At 43.3% G+C, this 24,342-nt stretch overlaps 2 protein-coding genes and 1 long non-coding RNA gene across 3 annotated transcripts; 2 read left to right on the top strand and 1 right to left on the bottom strand.

Annotated features, from left to right (window-relative positions):
- Positions 1–4,826: 4,826 nt before the first annotated feature.
- On the bottom strand, positions 4,827–5,674 carry LOC136472398 (uncharacterized). The gene is made up of 2 exons (XR_010762336.1): positions 5,458–5,674; positions 4,827–5,129 (listed from the first exon to the last, which is right to left on the bottom strand). It is a non-coding gene; the product is annotated as an uncharacterized lncRNA (long non-coding RNA).
- Positions 5,675–14,118: 8,444 nt separating this feature from the next.
- LOC136472397 (pectinesterase inhibitor 28-like) lies at positions 14,119–14,896 on the top strand. The gene has a single exon (XM_066470108.1). It carries the CDS (start codon positions 14,159–14,161, stop codon positions 14,825–14,827), a length of 669 nt encoding a protein of 222 aa, XP_066326205.1. The 5' UTR covers positions 14,119–14,158; the 3' UTR covers positions 14,828–14,896.
- Positions 14,897–19,651: 4,755 nt separating this feature from the next.
- On the top strand, positions 19,652–20,590 carry LOC136472396 (pectinesterase inhibitor 28-like). The gene has a single exon (XM_066470107.1). The coding sequence runs from the start codon at positions 19,729–19,731 to the stop codon at positions 20,413–20,415; it is 687 nt and encodes a 228-aa protein (XP_066326204.1). The 5' UTR covers positions 19,652–19,728; the 3' UTR covers positions 20,416–20,590.
- Positions 20,591–24,342: the final 3,752 nt, after the last annotated feature.

The raw sequence follows: 24,342 nt of genomic DNA, 5'->3' as shown, positions 1-24,342 counted from the left end.
AGGTGGACCGAACGCGTCCGGTCGAAGAAATACGCCTCGGGGAGCTTACTGGAAACGACCGGACACTGAGGATTCTGCGTCCGGTCAGTTTAGCCGGAGCATCCGGTCAACTACGTAGCCGTTGAAATCTGACGAGTAGCGTTTGAAGCTAGTGACATGTGGCATGAATCAGTGGACCGGACGCTGAGTCCAGGGTCCGGTCTGTATGACCGGAGCGTCCGGTTAGAGCGCGTTTTGCCTAGTGAAGGGGTATAACGGCTCTATTTGATTGGGGATCTATTTATAGCCCCATGGTCGGCTCAAGGGAGCTCTCTTACACATTTTCATTGAAATAGCAATCTTGTGAGCTTAGCCAAAGTCCTCCCACTCATCTCCATCATTGATTCATCATCTTTGTGAGATTGGGAGAGAATCCAAGTGCATTGCGTGAGTGATTGCATCTAGAGGCACTTGGTATTCGTGTTGCACTGCGGATTTCGCTTGTTACTCTTGGTGGTTGCCACCACCTAGACGGCTCGGTGCAGCGGTGGAGGATCGGCATGAGTTGGTGATTGTTCGTGGCCGTCTCCGGTGATTGTGAGGGGAGTTGTACCTTCCCTGGCGGAGCGCCGAAAGGTAACTCTAGTAAATTGTTCGTGTCATTGAGTTACCTCACTTGTGGGTCGGTTCTTGCGATGTCCTATCGTGTGGACGAGGTTTGTGAAACACCTCTTAGCCGCCGAACCACCAAGTGTTGGTCGACACAATGGGGACGTAGCGTGTTGGCAAGCACGTGAACCTCAGGAGAAAATCAATTGTCTCTTATCTTTGGCATTCTCCCGGTGATTGGCTATATATTCTTCTTGTGATTGGTTCATCCCCTACACGTCGGTATAATCACCCTACTCACTTATTTATATTCTTGCAAACTAGTTGATACAAGCTCTTTAGTGTAATTAGAATTGAGAGCTTGCTTTATTATTTACATTCATCTAGTTGAGCTCTTTAGAGTAGCAAGATTGAGAGCTCTTAGTGAGTAATTACTTTGGAAGTTGTGTGTCTAAGTAATCATTGCAACTAGAATTGTTGGATAGGTGGCTTGCAACCCTTATAGAGCTAGAGCAAGTTTGCATTACGCTATTTGTCATACTAATCAAATTGCTCTAGTTGATGTGTAGATTTTTAAATAGGCTATTCACCCCCCTCTAGCCATATTAGGACATTTCACCTGCCTCCGCTGTCTCCATGGCTGCCGAGGCATTTCTTTCAAATTCGCCACGGCAGCAGTGTTTCGTTGCTAATTGAGCACGTGTTTGACTCCGTTAGGTATCCTGCAGCCCTACCGACCCCACATCGCCGCCTGTAGATCAGTACTGTGCTCCAATTTGGAATCGCCGCTCGCCGAGTCCATAAGACCATGGTGACCTACGCCGTCGGCTAACCCAGCAACCAAGGCATCTCGGTCCAATCCCTCGCGCTAATAGCCTCTCCTCCTGTCGGGTGTCACCGTGCTCGCCACATCCTAAGCCCTCCCGCCATAAGAGCAGCCCCTGGCACAGCATGCCATCGCCGTGCACCGCCGCTCCTCATCGCGCGCACATGGCCAGCGCGGTTCGAGCCATCTCCGGTCGAGTCACCGCGTCGTTCAGTTCCATGGTGAGTCGCTGGTGCTCAATCAATACTTGGTTTGCCTCGGCCTTGCTAACGTTCACCAGAACGGCACCGCCGTGCCTACAGGTTAACCACCGTCGTGGTCCGACCTCCCCGCTACGTCCCGGATTGCGCTTCCTCCGCCAATCGCTTCGCATTCGTTACTAGGTAAGTATCGGCTCGGTTATTGGGGCAGGGATAGCCTGGGGTGGCCGGCGTGGGTCACCGGTGCCAGCCCCGCCGCGCCGGTGCGCGCGGGTGGCCCAGGGGTATCGCCGGGGGGGGGGGGGAAGACAGGTAGTTCGGAGGGCGTATTTGCAAAAGCCTAGACTGGGTAAATAGTGTCGTAGAGTTCGCTGGGGATACCGAGTCAATCAGGGGTGTCCGTGCATATTTGCCGTCGCGCGTGGGCCTTCCCCCGTCGCGGGCCGTTGGTCGGCTGGGCCGCGCCTCCACGTGGGCCGCACGATGGCCTGCTGACGCGCGTGGGCGGGAAGGCGTGCTGGGCCGAACGGGCGCGTGTTGGGCCGCGAAGTCAGATTCGGTTTTCATCATTTCCAGTAAATAAGAAAAGTTTATTTGTTTTAGTGATGAAGTGAACTTCAATAAATCATAGTAAATTGTGTAGTTGTCCAAAAATGGTGAAACCAAGTTTGTTAGATTCACAAAAATACCGTCTATCTGTTAGTGTAGTTAGTTCATAGTTATCTGTTGCCGTCATAGACTCATAAATTCTAATTGGGAAGCTTAGTATTATATAGATTAATATTTATAGGAATTCTTGTGGCAAATTGGTAATAGTTTTAGCTTTGAAAACTTTACAGTAGGTTCCCGAGGATATTAGGTGCTCGTTGTAAATTTTGTAGCATTAAAAGGTGTCGTTGAATAAAGTAGCTATTACCCTTGTTTATTGGTATATAGCGTAAATCGGCGTTAGGAGTGAAAATACCGATAGTTGCTGGAATAACGATGAATGCCTTACTTGATACTTGTTGTCGAAGCAATAGATAAATTAGCACCGTGGTCGATAGCACTAGCTTAGTAGTTTAATCGACGTACTTCTATTTTAAGAGCTGGTTGTTATATTATTAAACATTGCATCATCATTTCATGTAGATCACGAACGGGTAGATTTCGTGCCCGTCGGCGAGCTAGAGTACGGCGAGGTGATCGAGGAGTACGAGGAGGAGATCTTCGCACAGGAGAAAGCCCAGGAGCCTGTTGGTGCTGACCCTGCTGACCCAGCGCCTGCCCAAGGCAAGTCCCGGTGCATAACCCCTATTTTTAAATGGTCACTGAATATATATATGATATGTATTTACGTTACAGGCATTTTATGGAAACTATATACATAAACATATCTACCCATGAGTCATACTAGTACAGGTCGAGTAGTTGCTATGCTCAGGATATCAGTAGCGTGAGTAACCTGCCGTTACTCGCAAATAGGTGATTAAACTATGATATCATGATGAAATAATGGAAAGGTAAATAGTGACCAGGCAGGGATATGGATTTGGTACTGGTGGGTGTGAGGGGTTGTGCCCTGCGGCCAACAGGGCATAGCCCAGTTACACTTTTTCCCTGTCTGTGTCGATTAAGGACCGGTCGTTGCATATGACTCTAGACAAGTCACAGATTATTGTCCCGAGCGCATACTTGGGTATGGGCGCAGGGAAGGCTTGATGCTCTCTTGTCGCGGATCCGGCTCTTTCCGGACCGACTGATGGGAAGAGGAGGTGGTGGAGGTCCTTGCACCACACTGAGTCCGGGACTCAGGGGTGGGGGCTTGGAGTCCAAGTTTGGACGAGGACCTGGACACCCGGGATAGGAGAGAGGTGGTGGAGGTCCCAGCTGGGCACATTGATTCACGAATCGCCAGGCTATCCGGTACGGCTTGTCTATGGTTTAGCACCGTAGTAAGAACTAAAAGTGGAAAAAGGAGAAGAAACCGAACTGATTGCTCAACCCTTGCTTGAAAATAGAACAGGTGCTTATATAGATTGACTAGAGGAAAACTTAATACGACTAATAATAATAATGCATCAATAAGAACTCACTGTTAGTATTGCTTTCTGCTAAAGAAAACCAGTAAACCATAAAGTCTATCATATCCCTTGGAGTCGGGAAAGTATTCCCACTAGTCGGATAAGTCTTGCGAGTACATTGTGTACTCAGGGTTTATTTACCCCTATTGTAGGTGATGCATGAAGAGTGCCTTGTGTGGAGGATCCTTTTAGTGGGCTCAGACGGATTCCTCGCCCCTACCGCTAGATGTTATTTTTAAATTCCACTGTTTATCATTCCGAACTCTGGTATTTTGTATTGTAATAATATACTTTTTAAGAAACTCTAATGTATGAAATGTACTTGTGTTGTAACTCGTTCTCATTATTGGATCCTCGGGAAAAATGTGGATCTTTCGGGTTCTCCCTCGGGGTGTGCCCGACGGACACCACTCGATGTAGCTTGCTTTCGGGGTCTTTAGTGTCTGGTGGAAGGTGAGCGCCTCTGTAAGTATGCTATTTTGGGCGGTTCTGCCACAACATGTGATCTCCATGACACGGTTAGAAAATGAAGGGAGTCGATCCACTCATCAAACCACTAAAAAAAGATTAAAAACTAAAGCTGGTCGATCAAATTGATTAATATAAATTGAAGATTGGAAGAGTTTGAGGACTTCACCCCCTTTAAAACAGAAGCAAATGAAGTGGCACATGTAAAAGTTAATAGCTAGATTTTGTTTTTTTCATATAAAAAAAATAATTATAACTGGGTCAGCGACTCTTAGATTCTAAGGATCGCTGACCCAATTATTTTTTACATGAAAAAACAAAATCTAGCTATAGTAACTTATTTTACTATAGTAAGATAGATGGCGATGCAACTTATTTTGATTATCCATAAAATTGATATGAAGGTTTTTCTTAAAAGATAGCTATCATTACCACATTAAATCTTTCACATATAGGCCGGGTGATGAAAAGCCTTTTTTTTAGACCAGAGGCCTTGGCCAACTTTTGTAGAAAGCTTTAAAATAGGTTTCCTAGGGATACCAGCTTACACATCAAGTTCATGAAGGGGACTAAGACTATTATCCCTTCTAACCTCCACTACCAGAAAATAACTACCCTGCTTTATAGTCTTGAAATAACAATCAATCTGCGTATTACAACTTCCTCTGGAGCCCAAGAAACTACTAGAAAATCTATATTTATAATGAATCATTTTTGTCATAGTAAATGCCAATATTATCATTGAAAATCATCTGTGATGAAGTTATGATGAAATATTTGCCGTCATGTTTGTCGCGTCACATATGAAACTTAATGACAATTTAGCATAATTCATCATAGATAAGTGTTGGAAACATGATGAATTGGCTACATGTATGAACCGCCTTCTTCATGTGCATCTCACCATCTTGTTAGGCCGTTCTTTAGCTCCAGGATCAACTCCTCGACCGCTTTCCTTTCCTCCTTCCTTGCCATCACCTGCCACTGAATTGGAAATGCGAACATCTCATGGAGGCTGAGAGAAGGAGGGCAGCGGAGGTGTAGGTGGATATCAGAACCTATATTGGTATTATGATGGCAAATGTAGGAACTATTGACACAACAAGACTTTATTGATGAGTTTGGTGTACATTTATAGGATGACAAGGCCTATAAACATAGGATGTTAGCCACGACCGATCTAACTACATAAGAAACTAACACTGAGTTAGCTGCACATGCATGGGGAAGCAGTCAAGACTTACATAGAACTGATTGCTAATAGAGAGGAAGAGGGGGGGGGGGGGGGGGGGGAGATGAGGGACCAACTCACTGGATTTGGATGCTATCATGATTGGGCAGGCGCTTCTAGAGTCGCAGGGAGGTTGTCATCGACTTACATGCCAGATCCACTATGCCCTCCTTCCCCATCGATGAGTTTGGATCTGGGGTATGGTCGAGGATTGATGAAATGGACCGAGGTTGGGGATTTCATTGGAGGACCGAGGTTCCAACAGACCCGCCTCTTGCAGGCTGCAGTGGGAACGCACCACCATGGCTGCCATGACATTGGGAGAGAATATAGGATCGGAGTGCTAGCATTGGGAGAGGTCGCGCCATGGTGGAGACGAGCGTTAGTGGATCTAGGCCTATTTTAGAGGTGGGCCTTTAAGAGGTCTGTCTCTAAAAATAGGTTATACTCCCTCTGTCCCTAAAAAAGAGTCACTATAGGAATCATGCTGGTCAAACTTTCTCAACTGACTAGATTTATAGAAAATGTGTGCAACATTTATATCTCTAAATAAATTTATTATGAAAGTATATTCAACGATCTACCTAATGATACTAATTATATACCATAAATATTAATATTTTGTTAAATATATTTGATCAAAGATAAAAGTTGTTGACTTTTTGGGAAGCGAGAATGACTTTTTTTTAGGGACGGAGTGGGTATCTCTTAAGAGATTGGATGTTAATTGCTTTTCAGATGTTTGTCTCCTACAATCTTTTTTGTGATAGTATATTTTATTGGGCTATCTCTATAAATGAGCAGAGCGTGTTTGAAATTCGATATTGATTGATTTTCGGTTGTCTGTCTCCTACAATCTTTTTTGTGGTAGTATATTTTATTGGGCTATCTCTATAAATGGGCTGAGCACGTTTAAAATTGCTTGATATTCCGCGATTGGAACACTTTTAGGTTGCCTTTGTAAATTAAAGAGGTTGTCTCAAAATTATTTTGTAGTAGTGTATAGCTTGCTGGCTAATTAGTAAAGTAGATAGACACAGCCATGCTTCCAGTTCGATCGAGATCATCCAGCAGCAGCCATAAGCAGACATGGTTGACTTGCAGCATGTACGACGCCACTGGATTTCAGATCTTCAGATAGAGAGGAGCCTTGCCTACCCTACCGGATTTCGCCAGACTTTACAACTGGGATGTCTATAGACTATATGCATGCATGACCTGTCAAAGTCTCGTCGTCGTCTTCAATTCATACGCGTTAATTCCCACACCATACATATATATTTTGTCCGCTGGACTGACACCACTGCGCTGCCGTGCGCCGATGGAAAGCAACGTACACATACAGGCGGCAAAGGATGATCCATGATACCTCTGCTGCAATAGTCAAAACACTTGAGAGATTAGTGAGTGAGTGGAGTGGAGTCAAGCTGGTAGGAAACCAGCAGCAGCTTGCTAACCTGCAGCTGGGGCTGGGACGACTATCTAGGAGGCCAGGAGCTGACCGAGAGAGACAGCAGCAGCAGGACGCAGGCAGCAGCATCTTCAGTTCAGCATCAGTACACGACGGAAAATCCAATGTGTAGTCTATCATGGGCGACTCTCTAAGCACAAATAAAAGCTAGCTAGTTTAAAGTCTGTCACCCCTTTAAACTAGAGGTGGAAACTGAAGGTGTGCTACCAACCTAGGAGGCATCCACACGAGAAACATGCTAGTGCTCCATATGGAAAATGTCCATCAGTGCCCTTGCACTGTCCAGTAAAAGTGGCTGCTTGTCGACAGCAACCTGACTTTATTTGTTTGCCAAAAGGCAGAATTTTGGCTTTGATGTTTGGAGGCCATTTTGGCGTATGTTGTACTATTGCGCCAGTTATTACTTATTAGGGCTCCTTTCACAATACACCATACATGTTTTAATTAGCGCATAGCTTCTCACAAAGCACCACATATTTTGTATCTCACTAAAAAAGAGCTAGCTTGGCACACATCAGCACCACATGCGCCAATACATGATCAAGAGGACCTTAAGTTCTATTAAAAAAATCCTATTAGGAAAGATGGGAATTAAAATAACTGAATCGTTGGTGTTGTTTTGTTCAAAATTAAGAAATGTATATAAGGAATAATTAACTACATGAAAAATGTGTCATTGCACTGTTAATTGAGCTCTCCGGTGGCAAAAAAGACCAAGGGCCCGTTCCTCAAGTAACCAAGCAGTCCATTATAGGTTTTAGCCAAATAAATCTAGTGGTCCTCTATTATTTTAGTCGAAATAAATGAACCCATGGATCCATCACTGATGTCCAGTATATAACTTATTACCCATGATGATTTTAGCATTGGCTATGACTCGGTCTATCCATGGGTTGATGGACATGGAGAGCATTAGCCCGCCTAGGCCTAGCTCGAAAACAACTTTGGGTGGGATAATGCTTCATTATCCGGCGAGCACTAAAACAACGGGTGGCCTCTTTCTTCCATTTTTGCATTTGAGAATTAAAGTTTGAAAATTACTTGGCCTTGATCGATAAAAATGGCTCTTAACGAGTGTGTGTTGGATTCAAAATTCAGCATATGGCATCGAGCTTTGAGTGGGCTCGAGCGCTGCATTTCCCACCAACCTTTTTAAAGCCTAGCCCAATGTTTGAACAAGTCTAGAGAGCATAAGCCTTAATGGGTCAAGAATTGAAGGTGTAAAAAATCTGGTTCTTGTGCCATATCTGACGATGCGACCATCGATATTCTTTCATTACTTCATATATGTTTCAGTCTGGTTCCTGATATTGTGGCATCTCCGGTATTTGGGGGTGGTTGGTGAAATTAGCATGGGACTTGCAATCTCTACCTTCAATGTTCGGTGGGCTCTCTTCATTCGAGCCATCACATAATTTATGAAGGTCACCGGGGAAGAAGCTTATGAAGGCCTAGATAGATATTGTATTTTCTTTGTTTCGTGTTTTCCATATGTAATTTAGGAGGTACTATTTATTAACATAATTTCCTTCCATCACTTCGCAAAAATGAAATAAAATAGGGGGTTCCTACGACTTCTCTTAAACACAATACACATGTATTCACTTATATACACCCACATAGGCTCATCCCTGTGAACGCGCATGCACAGCCTATTTTTATGGGCACTTCCAAGCGACTATGCCTATATATATTGAGATTGGCAAAGTCACTATAAGCACCTCATTATCGATGAGCATGTCATGTAGCATTGAAAGAATTAGCCATAAATGTGAGCATTGAGTTGGGGACTCAAATATGGCAGGTAGGTTACACCACAAGCAGCCTAAGTAGCAGAGCTATGCTCCATTGACGATCGGTGCTTACTTGTCTCCATTGAAACTTGAATTTGCTTTCCTAAAAGGTAGTTTTTTTTTTCTTTTGTTAGTGTGTGTTTCAATCCACTAGCAAAATTGTGGTATATATTGTCTATAGCTACAACTTGATCCTTTACTCATATCTATGGGACACTAGATGTTCTATGGCTATAGCTCACTTGACAAGTGTTTTACTATAGACCACCACTATCTCCTCATATGCAAAGGCCCATTGTCTCTTTTGAGTCAAGAGATATCATGCCCTTTCTCGTAAAAAAGAGAATCATGTTAAGATTGTTTTAGATTAAAGGTTTGGAGCCTCAAACGTCAATTGTCTTTTTGAAGGATACGTGATGCGGTGTGGAAATGGAAAATTTCCCCAAATCTTCTCCTTCCTCCAACAACTTTTGGACAATGATGTTCAACTAAATTCTAGCTATTCCTTTCAACAACATCAACAATCACACTAGCAATAGCTCTAAAAACACTATTCTTGATAAGTGATTATAGGATGAGGGCATATTTGTGTACAAACATGTGGGAATCAACTTTATAACTGTCACTTTTATATGCCTCTAGGTACAACTTTAATATCTAAGCATGTGCATACTTAACCATGGTGAGAACCATTTGTATCAAATGCATAACTTGTTACTAGATCTTTGCCCACGGCTCAGTAAGGTATACATGATCGATCCCATTCTCCATAGCATGGCATGCAAGACGTACAACACGTCTTTATCTTCCACACATACCATCCAACATTAATTTTACGTTTTTTTTAATTTTTTGTCCAAAAGGGGGCTAGTACGTTTTTTAAGTAAACATCGTATAAAAATTAATTTATCTTTTGTCAAAACCATGTCCTTTATTTAAGTCTAACAATAATGTGAAACGAATATATATGTTCTCTACCATACCATCCAATATTAATTTTACGTTTTTTTTTGTCCATCCTATTGTAGCCAACCATGGCAAACATATTGGTTAGCCTACTTAGGACAGCCCCAACCAGAAACTATGAGATAGCTTCTATACTTGTCAAGTCATCTAGACACCACATGCAACCAATTTCTAGACACCACATAGAAACCACTTTTTCAATAGATAGTTTCTTCAAAACAATTTTGGTCTAATCAGGTGCCTTCTCTCTCTTATCATCTACTTATCACATCTCTTCATATCTTGATTCCCGTGTAAACATGATTTCTTATTTAAGAAACCATTTCCTTCTCTTTCTTCCTTAATTCCAATGCCACATCATCATTTTGCTTAGTTTGCGCGCTAATGAATGAAGATATCCTAGTTTCTTGGTTGGGAGTGCTTTTATTAGACACTCTAGACCCAAAGAAGTGATGATAAACCTCCAAGAAACCCTGCAAAATGAAAAAATAAAGTCTTGTCGTGGTAAGGATAAAATAACACTTTTATTTATTACCAATGCAGATCCTTTGTACTAAGTTGTCTTTGATTAAGGTTATTCCAATTCTAGACACTATGGAAAATATCTATGTTTAATGGAAGTTTGAGTTACATAGGACCTGTTAGTATTTACATTATGAAATACGATTTAGAAGAGTTCTATAATTTAGTGGATTAAGGGCAGCCCCAGTGCACGTAGCTCCGGCTTGCGCAGGGTCGGCTGCCCTTAATTTAGTGGATGAAGATTGTAGAAATTGTTGATTTTGATACTGAAATCCAATGCATCCCTATAGTGGTTAAGTTAGCAACTGGCAACACAAGGTACAAGGTTATGCCATTATATACTAACTATTGCGATGATCCCAACCCGTACTACTAAGGAAAAAGAATAGGGCCTGTTTGGTAGAGCTTCAGCTCTGAAAAAACAGCTCCAGATTCAATGATCCAGCTAGCTCCACCATAGACCAGCTCCACTATTGATCTAAGATCTCAAAAAGTGTTTGGTACAGCTCCACTCTCCTCTCATCTCACTAGCAATTTGGGCCCATGCGTTAAAATAAAAAAAAGAAAAAAATGTTTTCTTCCTCATAGCAGGTGCGGCCTCGCGTGCGTGGGCGGGCGCTGCCTCACGCGCGGGCGGGCACGGCATCGCCGGCGGGCGAGCGGCCTCACCGGCAGCCAGGCACGGCCTACGTCGGGGCGCCAGACAGCCACGCGGCCACGGCCGGGCGCTGCGTCGAGGATGGGGCGCGCCACGGTGGCTGGGCACGGGTCACAGCTGGGGGAGGGGTGGGGCTCGCCGGGGAGCGGGCGCGGCCGGCCTGGGGAGGGGCGGCGCTCGAACGGCCAGCCTGGAGGCCCTCGCCGGGGAGAGAATGTTGGAGGTACGACGCGACGGGAAGAAGAAACGACGAGGAAAAGAAAAAGAACGAAGCGATATGTTGTGCAAGGAGTGGCAGTGGTGGGTATTCCTCCAACTCCACCAAATTTGATTTCGTGGAGCACCCCTTGAGGTGCTCCACCAAATCCATGGATCTGGGGGCAGATCCACCTTTTTTGGAGCAGATATGTGGTATAGCTGCTAGATATAAAACCGTTTGGCTGAAAAAAAAACCTGGAGTGGAATTGTTTTTGAGGATCTGGAGCTACGCGGAGCTCTACCAAACACCCCCCTCAGAGGAAGATTATTGAAACAAATATCATTACAGACACAACCTAATTTTCACCTACTAAGCCATGGTCGTTTGATCTCCTAATAAGTAAGCATATTAGTATTTGTTTAAGCAAATTCTGTTGCAGCCCATCACCATTAGTTAAGTTGAAAAGCCATTTGCAAATTAAGTAGGTATGGAAGTCGATCAATATTTCGGATTCTCGAAGCAAACACGTACATACCACTAGCCTTTTGTTGGCGCTGAACAATCCACTTGGACAAATTTAATCATTATCTAGACCTAAAGTTTCCCAAGTTATTTAGAATTCTTCTAAAGGATTAAAAAAACATAAATATTTTAAGATTCGGGGGCACTAGCGCCCGAACGTCCAGCGCCAGTAGCGCGTCGGACGCATCTCCCAGTCCCCAACCAATCGAACCGTGGGCTGGCATCGTGGCCTACCAACAGGACCATCTCAGCATCCCGCATAAAATAGAAAATTAAATGGGTCCGAAGTGCTACCTACCCGCGTAACGGAAGGGGACAACGTGCGCTCGCGTCCACGCCGGAATCCCCGACGCGTCCCGTCCGCCAGCCCCCAGCGCACCCCCTTCGCCGGCCATCGCTGCGCCCCCTCCGCATTCTGATAAGGATGCAAGGCAGCAGAAGGTGAGGAGGAGACACCAAGGCGAGGCAGCAGAAAGTGAGGAGGGAGATGCAACACCCGATCTACTTTCAAAACATCCAGATGCAACGATTGCAACATATTCCGAAGACAGATGAAACATTTAAAACATGCATCTGAAGCAGTTGCAAAAACACCGAAAAAAACACTTGCAAACAATTGCAACACATATGCAACATCCAGATAAAACGCTTGCAACATATGTGTAAAACAAATACAACATCCAAATAAACACACTTGTAACATATGTATGAAAAAATAGATGAAACATTGGGAACAAACGTTTGCAACATACGTGTACAACCATTGCAACATATACAACATCCCGATCTACTTTTGCAACATCCATACGAAACCCTTTTAACATAACTCTGAGACATATGAGACACTTGAAACATACGCTTGCAACATGCGCTTTTAGCGCAAGCGCAATGTCACCTTGCTGCTTGGACGAATGGAGCTCGTCGTTGTGGAGCTCGACACCGGCGCGGAGCTCGATGCCACGGTGTGCGCGGAGCTCGTCGGTGGCACAGACCTTGGTAGTGGCCACAACAGGTAGATATGGAGCGCAGACGCGATGGGAGGCGCGAGTAAGGGTAGGTGTGTGTGGCTCTCGGGTGGGGGCAGCGCCGGCGAGTGGCTCGAGCTGGGGGGCGAGCAGTGCGGTAGAATCCGTCCTGCGACTGTGAGCGGGGGCGCGCAGCACAGAGCGGCGTGAGCGACGCGGGTCGAGTGGATGAGGATGAGCCACGAGATCTGAACGGGAAGTCACACAGGCGAGTGGATGAGGACGAGCCACGTCCAGAGGGAAAGTCATGGGATGGACGCCCGAGCCATATCATTATCGTTTTAGATTTGGGCATCGACGTGTTACAAGATTTGAGAGGAACCATGCATACCGGATTCTACCCGACTTAATTTGACGACGACTGGGTCCATCTATATGTATGTTTATTTCATCGTCGTACGCGCTACGAAACATCTTGATTGATTTGGTCAAGCAGGAAAGAAAACAGAAGACCAAGACACAGCAACATCTTCAGTTCAATACTGTGATTACTTCTCAGTGGACTAAGCACCAAGTATTTACGTACAAGTGGCGGCAATATATATAATTTATAACTAACGTGCTACCAACCTAGTAGGAGGCATCCTCATGCACGAGAGACACTCGGGCTCAAATTCACAATCAGGAAGAACTACAATAGACTAGAATTAGATTATATGAGAAGTGCCCTTGGATTGTCGAGTAAGTGGTCGGTGATGTCTACTTGTGGAGAGCAACTTGACTTGTGCTGCTTCACAAATCACAAGAGTTAGTCTTTTCACTGTCTTTTTTTCTCTCGAATACGCATGAGCCATGCGTATCATTGTATTAAGAACAATTAGTCTTTCCACTGTCGTTAGTGTGCTTTCAATCTACAACTATAAGGACATCTATATGCAGTGCTTAATACTCATTTCATCCTAAAAAGAATGCAATTCAAACATAGTACCGAGTAAACCATTTTGAGTTTTTTCCTTAAAACATTTTGAGTTTAACCAAATCTATACAAAACTTTGTTCATAAAAAATAAATCTATACAAAATTTTGTCTAGATTAGATAAATATCATTAGATTCAAGTGCTCTGGGTCCTCGAAAAGAGCTATAGAGAAAGAGCCCTGCCAAACGGACCCTCAATAGGTCAAGCAAAAGTCAGTCCAAAAAAAAAAAGATATCGAGTATTATTTTCAACCCACCCCAAACCCTATCTGATGCAACACGCTTAAACAAGTCTACACGGAACTATCTTGAGTTCTTGACTAGAAGGAGGTTCATTTCTGTTTTGATGGCTAGTCTACTAAGGAAGAAGCAGCCAGGGAGCTATAGTCTCTCTAGATTGTTCCTGCCGAACAAACTAGTGTAACAGCCTATATATGGGTAGTTAAGCACACTGAGGAAACTGAGGAGAGCATACACGACATGCGGCAGCGGCGTGGTGGTGGCTGACCGTGGACTCCGCCACTTAGCTTGCTGGAGTCAACATTGGCAGCCTACCATGCACGCCCTTCTCCTATAAAACCTCGTCATCCTCCCTTCACTCCAACACAAGCAAGCAGCTCAACTCAACCTCATCATCACGACAACAGCTGAGCAGCAGCTAGCCAAAACCAAGAGCAAAAATAGAAGCTGCTCGTGCAATTGCTACAACAATGGCAGCCACCACCAACACCAGGAATTTAGCACTCGTGCTAACCCTACTGGCGCTCCTCCCACCGAGCATCATCGGTGCCCGCACCAGACCGTCGTCTCCGCACCATAGCCAGGGCCACAAGCGCTCGCCGCCTCCCGCTTCTCCTCCGCCTCCGCCTCCGGCGCCCACCGCACCCGCGGCCGCCGCCGGACTCGTCCGCGCCACGTGCAACTCGACGGCCTACTATGACCTATGCGTGTCCACGCTGGGCGCCGACCCGTCCAGCGCCACGGCCGACGTGCGAGGCCTCTCGTCCATCGCGGTCTCCGCCGCCGCCGTGAACGCCTCGGGCGGCGCGGCCACGGCCGTCGCTCTGGCGACCGGCGGCAACACCACGATCGCCGTCGACGGCACCACGCAGGCGCTGCTCCGCACGTGCGCGACGAAGTACGGCGAGGCCCGGGACGCGCTGTCGGCCGCCAGGGACTCCATCGCGCAGGAGAACTACGACTACGCGTCCGTGCACGTCAGCGCCGCTGCCGAGTACCCGCAGGTGTGCAGGGTGTTGTTCCAGCGGCAGAGGCCTGGGGACTACCCGCCGGAGCTGGCGGCCAGGGAGGAGACTCTCCGACAACTTTGCACCGTGGCGTTGGACATCATCACGCTCCTCTCCAACAACACCAACTGATCATGGTGTGTTGCCGTTGCCGGTGCATGCATCTACCATGCATGCAAGTGATACCAACCTTACCTTATTACTTACTCCCTCTGTACTAAAAAATAAAGTCGTTTTGGACAAGACTTAGATCAAACATAGTAATTATAAATCATGAATAACTTTTAAGTTGTTGAGTTTGAAAATATGAAAGCCATATAAATAGATTTGTCTTAAAAAATACTTTCATAAAAATATACATATATCATTTTTTGATAAATATTTTTATAAAAACAAGGAGCCAAAGTAATACTTTGGAGACCGTGTCCATTACCGGACTTAGTGGCTTTGCCGAATGTCAGGGGCACTCGGCAAAGCCCAATTTACACTCGGCAAAGGCTTTGCCGAGTGCAGCACTCGGCGAAGGCCACTCGGCAAAAAATGGGTCGGCAAATGCGTCTTTGTCGAGTGTCTTTTGTCGGGCACTCGACAAAGCCTTTGCCGACACTCGGCAAAGTTGAAACCGAAAAAAACCCCACCGGCCAGCGCCCGCCCATCTCCGCCATTTTTTCGCGTAAAATTCGCGGCTACGAGGCCGGTGGGATTCGAACCGGATACCTCTCCCTCGCGCGTCCCCTCCTCTAACCACTGCACCACACTGCCACCTATGTCTAGATTCCATTTTGGTTCCCCACATATTATACTAAACTGAGTGTAAATTACTTGTTTGAGGCCCTAAACGAATTCAAATAAAAAAGTTATAAACTACAAAGTTTTATAACTTTTCGAGATCTACACTTTTAGTTTAGGAAGTTTTTCCATCCGAGGTCGTTTACAAAATTTGAATTTCAAAATTTTGAAATTCAAACGTAGTTTTGCATGACAAGATGATTTCAAATCAGAAAGTTGCCAACTACAATGTTTCATAACTTTTCGAGATCTACAGAGTTTATTTTGGTTGTTTTTCCATCCGTGGTCGTTTGAAAAGTTCGAATTTAAAATTTTTAAAATTCAAACATAGTTTTGCATGGCAAGATGATTTCAAATAAAAAAGTTGCCAATTACAAAGTTTCATAACTTTTCGAGATCTATAAAGTTTATTTTGGTTGTTTGATCATCTGTTCATCCGACATGGTCGTTCTAACATTGTTCACAAATCTTATATCTCTCTTGTAGTTTCATAAACCACAAGAGAGATATTAGATTTGTGAACAAATTTACTTTCACTCTGTCATATGAAGAAAAGACCAAAACAAACATTGTACATCTTGATGTGTTATACAACTTTGTAGTTGAAAACTTTTTTATTTGAATTAATTTACTGCTTCAAAATGTGCTTTGAAATTTTCTTTGCCTAGTGTCAAAAAAAAACACTCGGCAAAGAGCTTCTTTGCCGAGTGTCAAAAAAAAAACACTCGGCAAAGAAACATCTTTGCCGAGTGTCAAAAAAAAACACTCGGCAATCCACTTGGCACTCGGCAAAGTGCTGGTCTCCGGTAGTGGTCGCTATCCAAAACGACTTTATTTTTTTAGTATGGAGGGAGTACTTAATTGATTCATTATTTATTCACGTCCAACACCAATATATGTATGTAATATGTATGCGACGTAACGCGTAGCAGTCTCGTGATGAGTCTACATGTAATATGACACTAGACGTGTTTTTATATTTTTTTGCATATACATGACATATATATGTTACTCTACTTGTTAATATGTATGTTATGCATTATGGTTGTTTTCAACAGGATGCCTTGAGAATGTGCCAATTTCTTTGAGTACAGAAGGATCGTATAACTAGTCGCCTATGAGGCCACAAAGCTAAAAAAAAGAGAACACATGCAATGCCACGATATATCATGTATAAGGACTAGTGATGAGTTGTAGCCTATTTCTAAAAAGTTCCCAAACCATGATAGGACTAGCTATCATATGACTTTGCATTGGTATATGGAACTCCTCGCATGAAGACAAGGGTTGTCGATGACTAATGTGTTGTTGAGAGGAAGAATCAAACGATATGGCGAAATTCATGCTTGATAAGTACAAGATTTTGGATGGATTTTGGGTGGAGGCGTTGTTAACACAACGTGTCATGTCAATTGTCATGCATGCAACCAACCGTGTATATCTCCACAAGATCTAGCTTGAAGAATACTTCATATGAGCTCCTAACCAATAACAAGCTTAGATGTTAGACTTTAGCGTGTTTTTTGAGAGCACGTGTTTCATACATATCAACAGACGTAAAAATCTCCAAGTTTGCACCTAAGGTGGATGATGATTTTATTCTTAAAAAGTTGTCAATGCAAAACTGTTTACTCTGGCGATCGTCTCACATCAACACAAGCGTAGATGGATCCGCTCTACTAGAATCATCGAAAGCTATAGTGATGCTTCATCAGGAACTCGCCGAAGAGATTGATCCGGTCTAAACATTTGGCTAAGTCCCTAGGACTCAAGAGGCTCAGCGGACGATACGGGTGATGGAGAGATGAATGGCGGGTCTATTTTTTTAAAATTTAGAGAAAGTCCAATTTGCTCCCTCCTTCCTAAAACATTGTCCGCATAACCCCTAAACTAATTTTGTATTCAATTTGCACCCAAAACAACTTTTAGTCCAATCTATCTCTTAATAAGATTTTTCTTTTACGTTTCTCCATGTACATATGTTGGGTTTTAAATTCAGATTTTATGGGGTGTGATACTGTGATAGGTGACATCAAAGCATATATGTTAGAAAAAAATACATCACATTTTTCCCAATTATATAGGGGGTTAACTTAAAAAGGCATAAATAGACTTGCTCGTGCGTTGACATGTTACAGATAGGATCTGATTTGAGAGGAATCCTACCTGATTTTACTGGATTTTTACGACCGAGAGATCGATATATGTTTCTCGTCATCGCCGTCGTCGTCCTAGTACACATTGGCGTTGTTGTGTTTGCACACTGCCGCTGATGGAAAGCAAGCAAAAGCATGCATGCAACAGTCAAGGAAGCACACTTGTTGAAACGACTTTGAAACTACTATACATGTAGTGAGCGGAGTGAAGCAGGCAGGAAACCAGCTAGGCTGGCCGAGGAGCATACACAGTCGTCAGGCGTCAGCGCGTACGCCCCGATCGATCCGGTCAAGCAGAAAAGGCAGGAGCAAACAAACACCATGTTAGCTGGTTGGTTTCAGCGGCTTATCAGCCAGGCAACAATGTTTTCCCCTCACAACAAATCAGCATCAACCAGGCTTATCAGCTCAGAAACCAACCAGCGAACCGACTGAAAGGTAGCAGCAGCGACTTCAGTTCAATATATACTAGCTATTGCTCAGTAGTGGTCAGTGCACACGCAAATAGCCTATGTTGTGGACTAAGCACCAAGAATTTGATTTATAAGAAGGGGAGGCATCCACACGAGAAACACGGCCCATATTCATGGTCAGGGACTACTGAAAGAATTAAACTAATGAGAAATACCCTTGCATGTTAAACTTGATGCATAAGTTTTATCCTAAGTCAAATCGTCTAAAATTTGACCAAATTTACGCAAATGGATACTAATGTTTATATTAACAAATAATTATCATTTGATTCCTTATGGGATGTATCTTTCATAGTTTATTTATTTGGTGGTATAAATAATGTTGACAATTTTTTTTTCTATAAATTTAATCAGCACAGGTTAGTTTGATTGAGAAAACAACTAAAACATCCAAACGAAGGGAGTGTAAATCAAAAAATAAAAAAGGACCAATGATGTCTACTTGTCGAGAGCAACTTGACCTTGCTGCTTTATTTCCAAAAGTTAGCTAGTCTTTTCAGTGCCGCCGTTGTTAGTGCGCATTCCAATCTCCAAGTAAACAACATGTGGTATTTATTTATGGCTGTAACTTAATTTGATTCTTATTATTTTATCACTTCACCCCCTTTCATCTCTCATCATTCATCATCTTATAAAATTACAAAAAATAAAAGTCCATCGTCTTATAAAACTCCAAATCTGCACAAATCTTGAAGACATGCACTCGATCCGTTCCCAAATAATTGCACATCTCGTTTCTCAAAAGATCAAACACTTCTAAATTTGACTAACTTTATAGTAACTAGTGTCAACATTTGTATATTTAAATAAATTTATATAAAAATTATGCCACGACTAGTCTATTGATATTTACTACACATCATTCTGTTATATATCTTTGTGCAGACTTTAAAAACTTTGGCTCTTTGAAAAATAAGATGTGTATTTGTTTTGGGGCGAATGGACTAGATTAATCCAAAAGCTTAAACTAATGAAGAAATATGCATTTATACTTCACCACCCACACTCACGAGCAGACTCTCAAGTTTCAAACATGGAAATTTAGGGGCTCGCTTGAATTATTTTATTTTGATTGTCTTCCCTGCCTAGATTCGAACTTTGAGACCTCTTGAGTGGCATGCAGTAGCTAGCAGCCAGTTTATTAACTTAAAATAGAAATGTGGGTAATTCACTTCTTTAATAGCTAGGTAACTTAGTTGAAAAATATATACCGTAAGACGCGGGATCATCTTGACTGACTAGAAGAAACTTCCTTGCCATTGCCAAATTCTAGCAACGAGAGAGAACCTATCTAGGTTGATGTTTGCCTAACCACCTAGTGTAAGTGTGTGTAACAACCTATGGTAGCTAGCTAAGCACTGAACAAAGGTAGCTAGCTAAGCACTGAACAAATGTTGTCTGGAAGCAACGAGCATACGCGGCACGGTGGTCATACGCGGTGGACTCCTCAACTAGTAGGCAGTATGCATTGCTCTCCTCCTATAAAACGCCATCACTCGCTTGCATCCTCCCTTCACAAGCTCATCGTCGATCACAGCCGAAGACAAGTGACGACAACAAGCTAAACACAAGCTAAGCTAGCTCGTCTCTCTCTACTCTCTTCGCAATAGCAGCAATGGCAGCAGCAACCACCACCAAGAACTTCCTGGTGCTCCTCCTCCTGGCAGCCCTCCCTCTCGCCACACTCTCCTCCCGCGCCGGCCCGACGCCCGCGCACAAAAGCCACGGCCACGGCCACAGGTCGTCGCCGTCGGCCAAGCACCCGCCGCCGCTTACTCCGTCCTCACCACCTTCTGCTCCCCCGCCTGCGCCGGCGCTGGTGCGCGCGACCTGCAACTCCACGGCGTACTACGACCTGTGCGTGTCCGCGCTGGGCGCCGACCCGTCGAGCGCGACAACCGACGTGCGGGGCCTGTCGGCCATCGCGGTCTCGGTCGCGGCCGCCAACGCCTCGGGCGGCGCGGCCACCGCCGCGGCGCTGGCGGCGAACGGCACCGCCCCGGCGGGCACAGCTACTTCCACGGACGGCACGGTGCAGGCGCTGCTCCACGCCTGCGCCGCCAAGTACGCCAGCGCCCGCGACGCGCTGGCCGCCGCCGGGGACTCCATCGCGCTCGAGGACTACGACTTCGCCTCCGTGCACGTCAGCGCCGCCGCCGAGTACCCGCAGGTATGCCGCACGCTGTTCCGGCGGCAGAGGCCCGGCCAGTACCCTGCTGAGCTCGCGGCCCGGGAGGAGACGCTCAGGCAGCTCTGCTCCGTCGCGCTCGACATCATCGCGCTGCTCTGTAACAGCAGATAGCTTGGTATACCTGTCGTCGACGATGAAGTCCCGGTCACACCAATGTCACCATGCATTCTCACCTCCTTGGCTTGAGAAATTCTTTCATGTCCCTCGAATATATACATATATTAAATGTGTATAACAAAGTGTAACAACTTGTCTAGCTAATAACGTGATCCTACGTGTAATGACACGTATGTCGTCTCTTGAATTGGTTTTGTTTTGGTAGAAAAGACTACTAATCTAGTAGTAATTGATCCACTTGGTTCATGACCTCTACGTACTCCAGTGTTCATCTGAGTGGTTAGAAGATTTCATTGCATTATATATATATATATATATATATGAGTTATTAGCTACAGTACTGAACATATGTGTAGTGCTTCAGTTCAGCAGAATGTTGAGTGTTCATACTACAGGTAAAGTGTATTTTGGAAGGAAAATAAACATGAGTTTTGCGCTTTGTCCCTCTACTCACAGGTCACAGCTAACTGATGTTTTGAGACATGCACTACCGGAAACCGGCACTTTGCCGAGTGCCGGAGGTTTTGCCGAGTGTATTTTATCGGGCACTCGGCAAAGACGGTCTTTGCCGAGTGCCAACACTACTAGAGAACAGACTTTAGAACGATGTCCCAATTTAGCATTAGCCTCGGCATTTTTTGCCCCCGGGACTAAAGGACCATTTAGTCCCGGTTGGTAATACCAACCGGGACTAAAGGTCCCTGTCCAACGGTCGTCCGCGGGGCAGGGATCTTTAGTCCCGGCTGGTATTACCAACCGGGACTAAAGCTTTTAGTCCATGTTTGGGTGATGCCCCGGGAATAAAGATTAACCTTTAGTCCCGATTTGGACCCATAACCGGGACTAATTATCCCGGCCTATAATTCAGCTCATTTCTTCCTCCCCGAGCCCAAACCATTCCATTCAAACTCACTGTCTCTGTTCTTCAGCTTGCAGTTGCTTCCAGTTGCTTTAAGAGGAATTCTACCTCCACATGTACGTCTAGCCACCGTGAAGCTATGTGCATTCCTCAATGCAATTTCTCAGAAGGCAATCAATCCAGTGGAACTAGCTACTCTACAGAATGATGTGGTTCAATGTCTTGTCAGCTTTGAGTTGGTGTTCCCTCCATCCTTCTTTAATATCATGACACACATCCTAGTTCATTTGGTGAAGGAGATTAGTATTCTTGGACCTGTGTTCTTACATAACATGTTCCCCTTCGAGAGGTTTATGGGAGTCTTGAAGAAATATGTGAAAGTTCGTTCTAAGCCTGAAGGAAGCATCGCCCAGGGCTATGGAACAGAGGAGGTCATTGAGTTATGTGTTGACTTTATTCCTGACCTTGCCCCGATTGGCGTTCTCGAATCACGACATGAGGGGAGACTCAGTGGTAAAGGAACTTTAGGGAAGAAAACATATATCGGCATGGAAGACGATTATTTCAATAAAGCACACTACACAGTTCTTCAGAACTCGTCATTGGTGCATCCGTACATCGAGATACATAAGGAGTTCTTACGATCCAAGTTTCCAGGGAAGACTGAAGCTTGGATTAGGCGTCAGCACATGAAAAGTTTCAGTGGTTGGTTGCGAAAAGAATGTCAAGGCGATGACAATATTGATGAGCAACTGTATTTGTTGGCTAGGCAGTCATCGTGGCATATCCTTACGTACCAAGGGTACGAGATAAATGGGAATACATTTTACATAGTTGCCCAAGATAAAAGGAGCACCAATCAAAATAGTGGTGTTCGCATAGATGGCACAGATCCAAATGGGAATATACAAACATATTATGGCCGCATAGAAGAGATATGGGAACTAGACTACGCACCTAATTTTAAAGTCCCTTTGTTCCGGTGTCAATGGGTGAAGCTGACCGGAGGAGGGGTAACAGTCGATAAAGAGTATGGAATGACAACACTGGACCTCAACAATATTGGGTACAAAGAGGAACCATTCGTCCTTGCTGCCGATGTGAGTCAGGTGTTCTATGTGAAAGACATGTCTACAAAATCAAAGAGAGGAAAAAACGAAGACATCAACTCAATGAGGGATGAGCCAAAGCGCCACATAATTTTTTCTGGGAAAATAAATATAATGGGAATTGAAGACAAGTCAGACATGTCAGAAGATTATGAAAGAAATTTCCAAATTCCACCCTTCATAGTGAAGAAAGATCCAAGCATCATGTTAAATGATGAAGACACTCCATGGTTATGACAAGATCATAACCAAGGGTCATACGTCAAGAAGAAATTCACTATTGTGCCCGCATGATACAATGATGCATGTTTAATATATTATGTTTTAGAGATGGATATTATGTAATATGTTATGACTTCACAATTATAGATCTTGCTGAGATGATCAAACTTGGTATTCAGAGTTTTTTCATCTGAGGTCATTTAGTGTCTCATTTGGGCAAGTTTGACCGACTCAAATTTGGTCAAATAAAAAAATAACACTTTGACTCTAGTATTATGAACTCTAAATGACTTCAAATTGAAAAGTTTTGAATACCAAGTTTATTAAACTCATCAATATCTACAATTGTTGTTTTGGTCAACTTTCCATTTGAGAAAGTTTGGACAGTTTAAATTTGTGATTTTTAAATTTCAACGCCTACAAACTAGTTTTCGGGACCCTAGATTGTCTCAAATTGAAAAGTTTTGAATACCAAGTTTGTTAAGCTCATAAATATCTACAATCCTTATATAGATTATTTTTTCATTTGAGAAAGCTTGAACAAAATGTAGTTCAAATTTCACAAGTGTGTGACATCGTTTTAGAAAGTCTATATGAGATTCAAGAAGTTGTGACTAGTGTTTGATAAAAATTTCTCAAATGAGAAAATGAGATATTTAACAATTGTAGATCTTGCTGAGATGATCAAACTTGGTATTCAGAGTTTTTTTATCTGAGGTCATTTAGTGTCTCATTTGAGCAAGTTTTACCAAGTTAAATTTGGTCAAATAAAAAAACAACACTTTGACTCTAGTATTATGAACTCTAAATGACTTCAAATTGAAAAGTTTTGAATACCAAGTTTATTAAACTTAAAAATATCTACAATTGTTGTTTTAGTCAACTTTCCATTTGAGAAAGTTTGGATGGTTCAAATTTGTGATTTTTAAATTTCGACGCCTACAAACTAGTTTTCGGGACCCTAGATTGTCTCAAATTGAAAAGTTTTGAATACCAAGTTTGTTAAGATCATCAATATCTACAATCCTTATATAGTTCATTTCTTCATTTGAGAAAGCTTGAATAAAATATAGTTCAAATTTCACAAGTGTGTGACATAGTTTTAGAAAGTCTATATAAGATTCAAGAAGTTGTGACTAGTGTTTGATAAAAATTTCTCAAATGGGAAAATGAGCTATGTAACAATTGTAGATCTTGCTGAGATGATAAAACTTGGTATTCAGAGTTTTTTCATCTGAGGTCATTTAGTGTCTCATTTGAGCAAGTTTGACCAAGTCAAATTTGGTCAAATAAAAAAACAACACTTTGACTCTAGTATTATGAACTCTAAATGACTTCGAATTGAAAAGTTTTGAATACCAAGTTTATTAAACTCAAAAAGATCTACAATTGTTGTTTTTGTCAACTTTCCATTTGAGAAAGTTTGGATGGTTCAAATTTATGATTTTTAAATTTTGACGCCTACAAACTAGTTTTTAGGACCCTAGATTGTCTCAAATTGAAAAGTTTTGAATATAAAGTTTGTTAAGCTCATCAATATCTACAATCCTTATATAGGCCATTTTTTCATTTGAGAAATCTTAAACAAAATGTAGTTTAAATTTCACAAGTGTGTGACATAGTTTTAGAAAGTCTATATGAGATTCAAGAAGTTGTGACTAGTGTTTGATAAAATTTCTCAAATGGGAAAATGAGCTACGTAACAATTATAGATCTTGCTGAGATGATCAA

This window comes from Miscanthus floridulus, chromosome 8, assembly GCF_019320115.1.
Source record: "Miscanthus floridulus cultivar M001 chromosome 8, ASM1932011v1, whole genome shotgun sequence".
NCBI classification, from domain to species: Eukaryota; Viridiplantae; Streptophyta; class Magnoliopsida; order Poales; family Poaceae; genus Miscanthus; species Miscanthus floridulus.
This window is presented reverse-complemented; position numbering and strand designations above follow the sequence as displayed.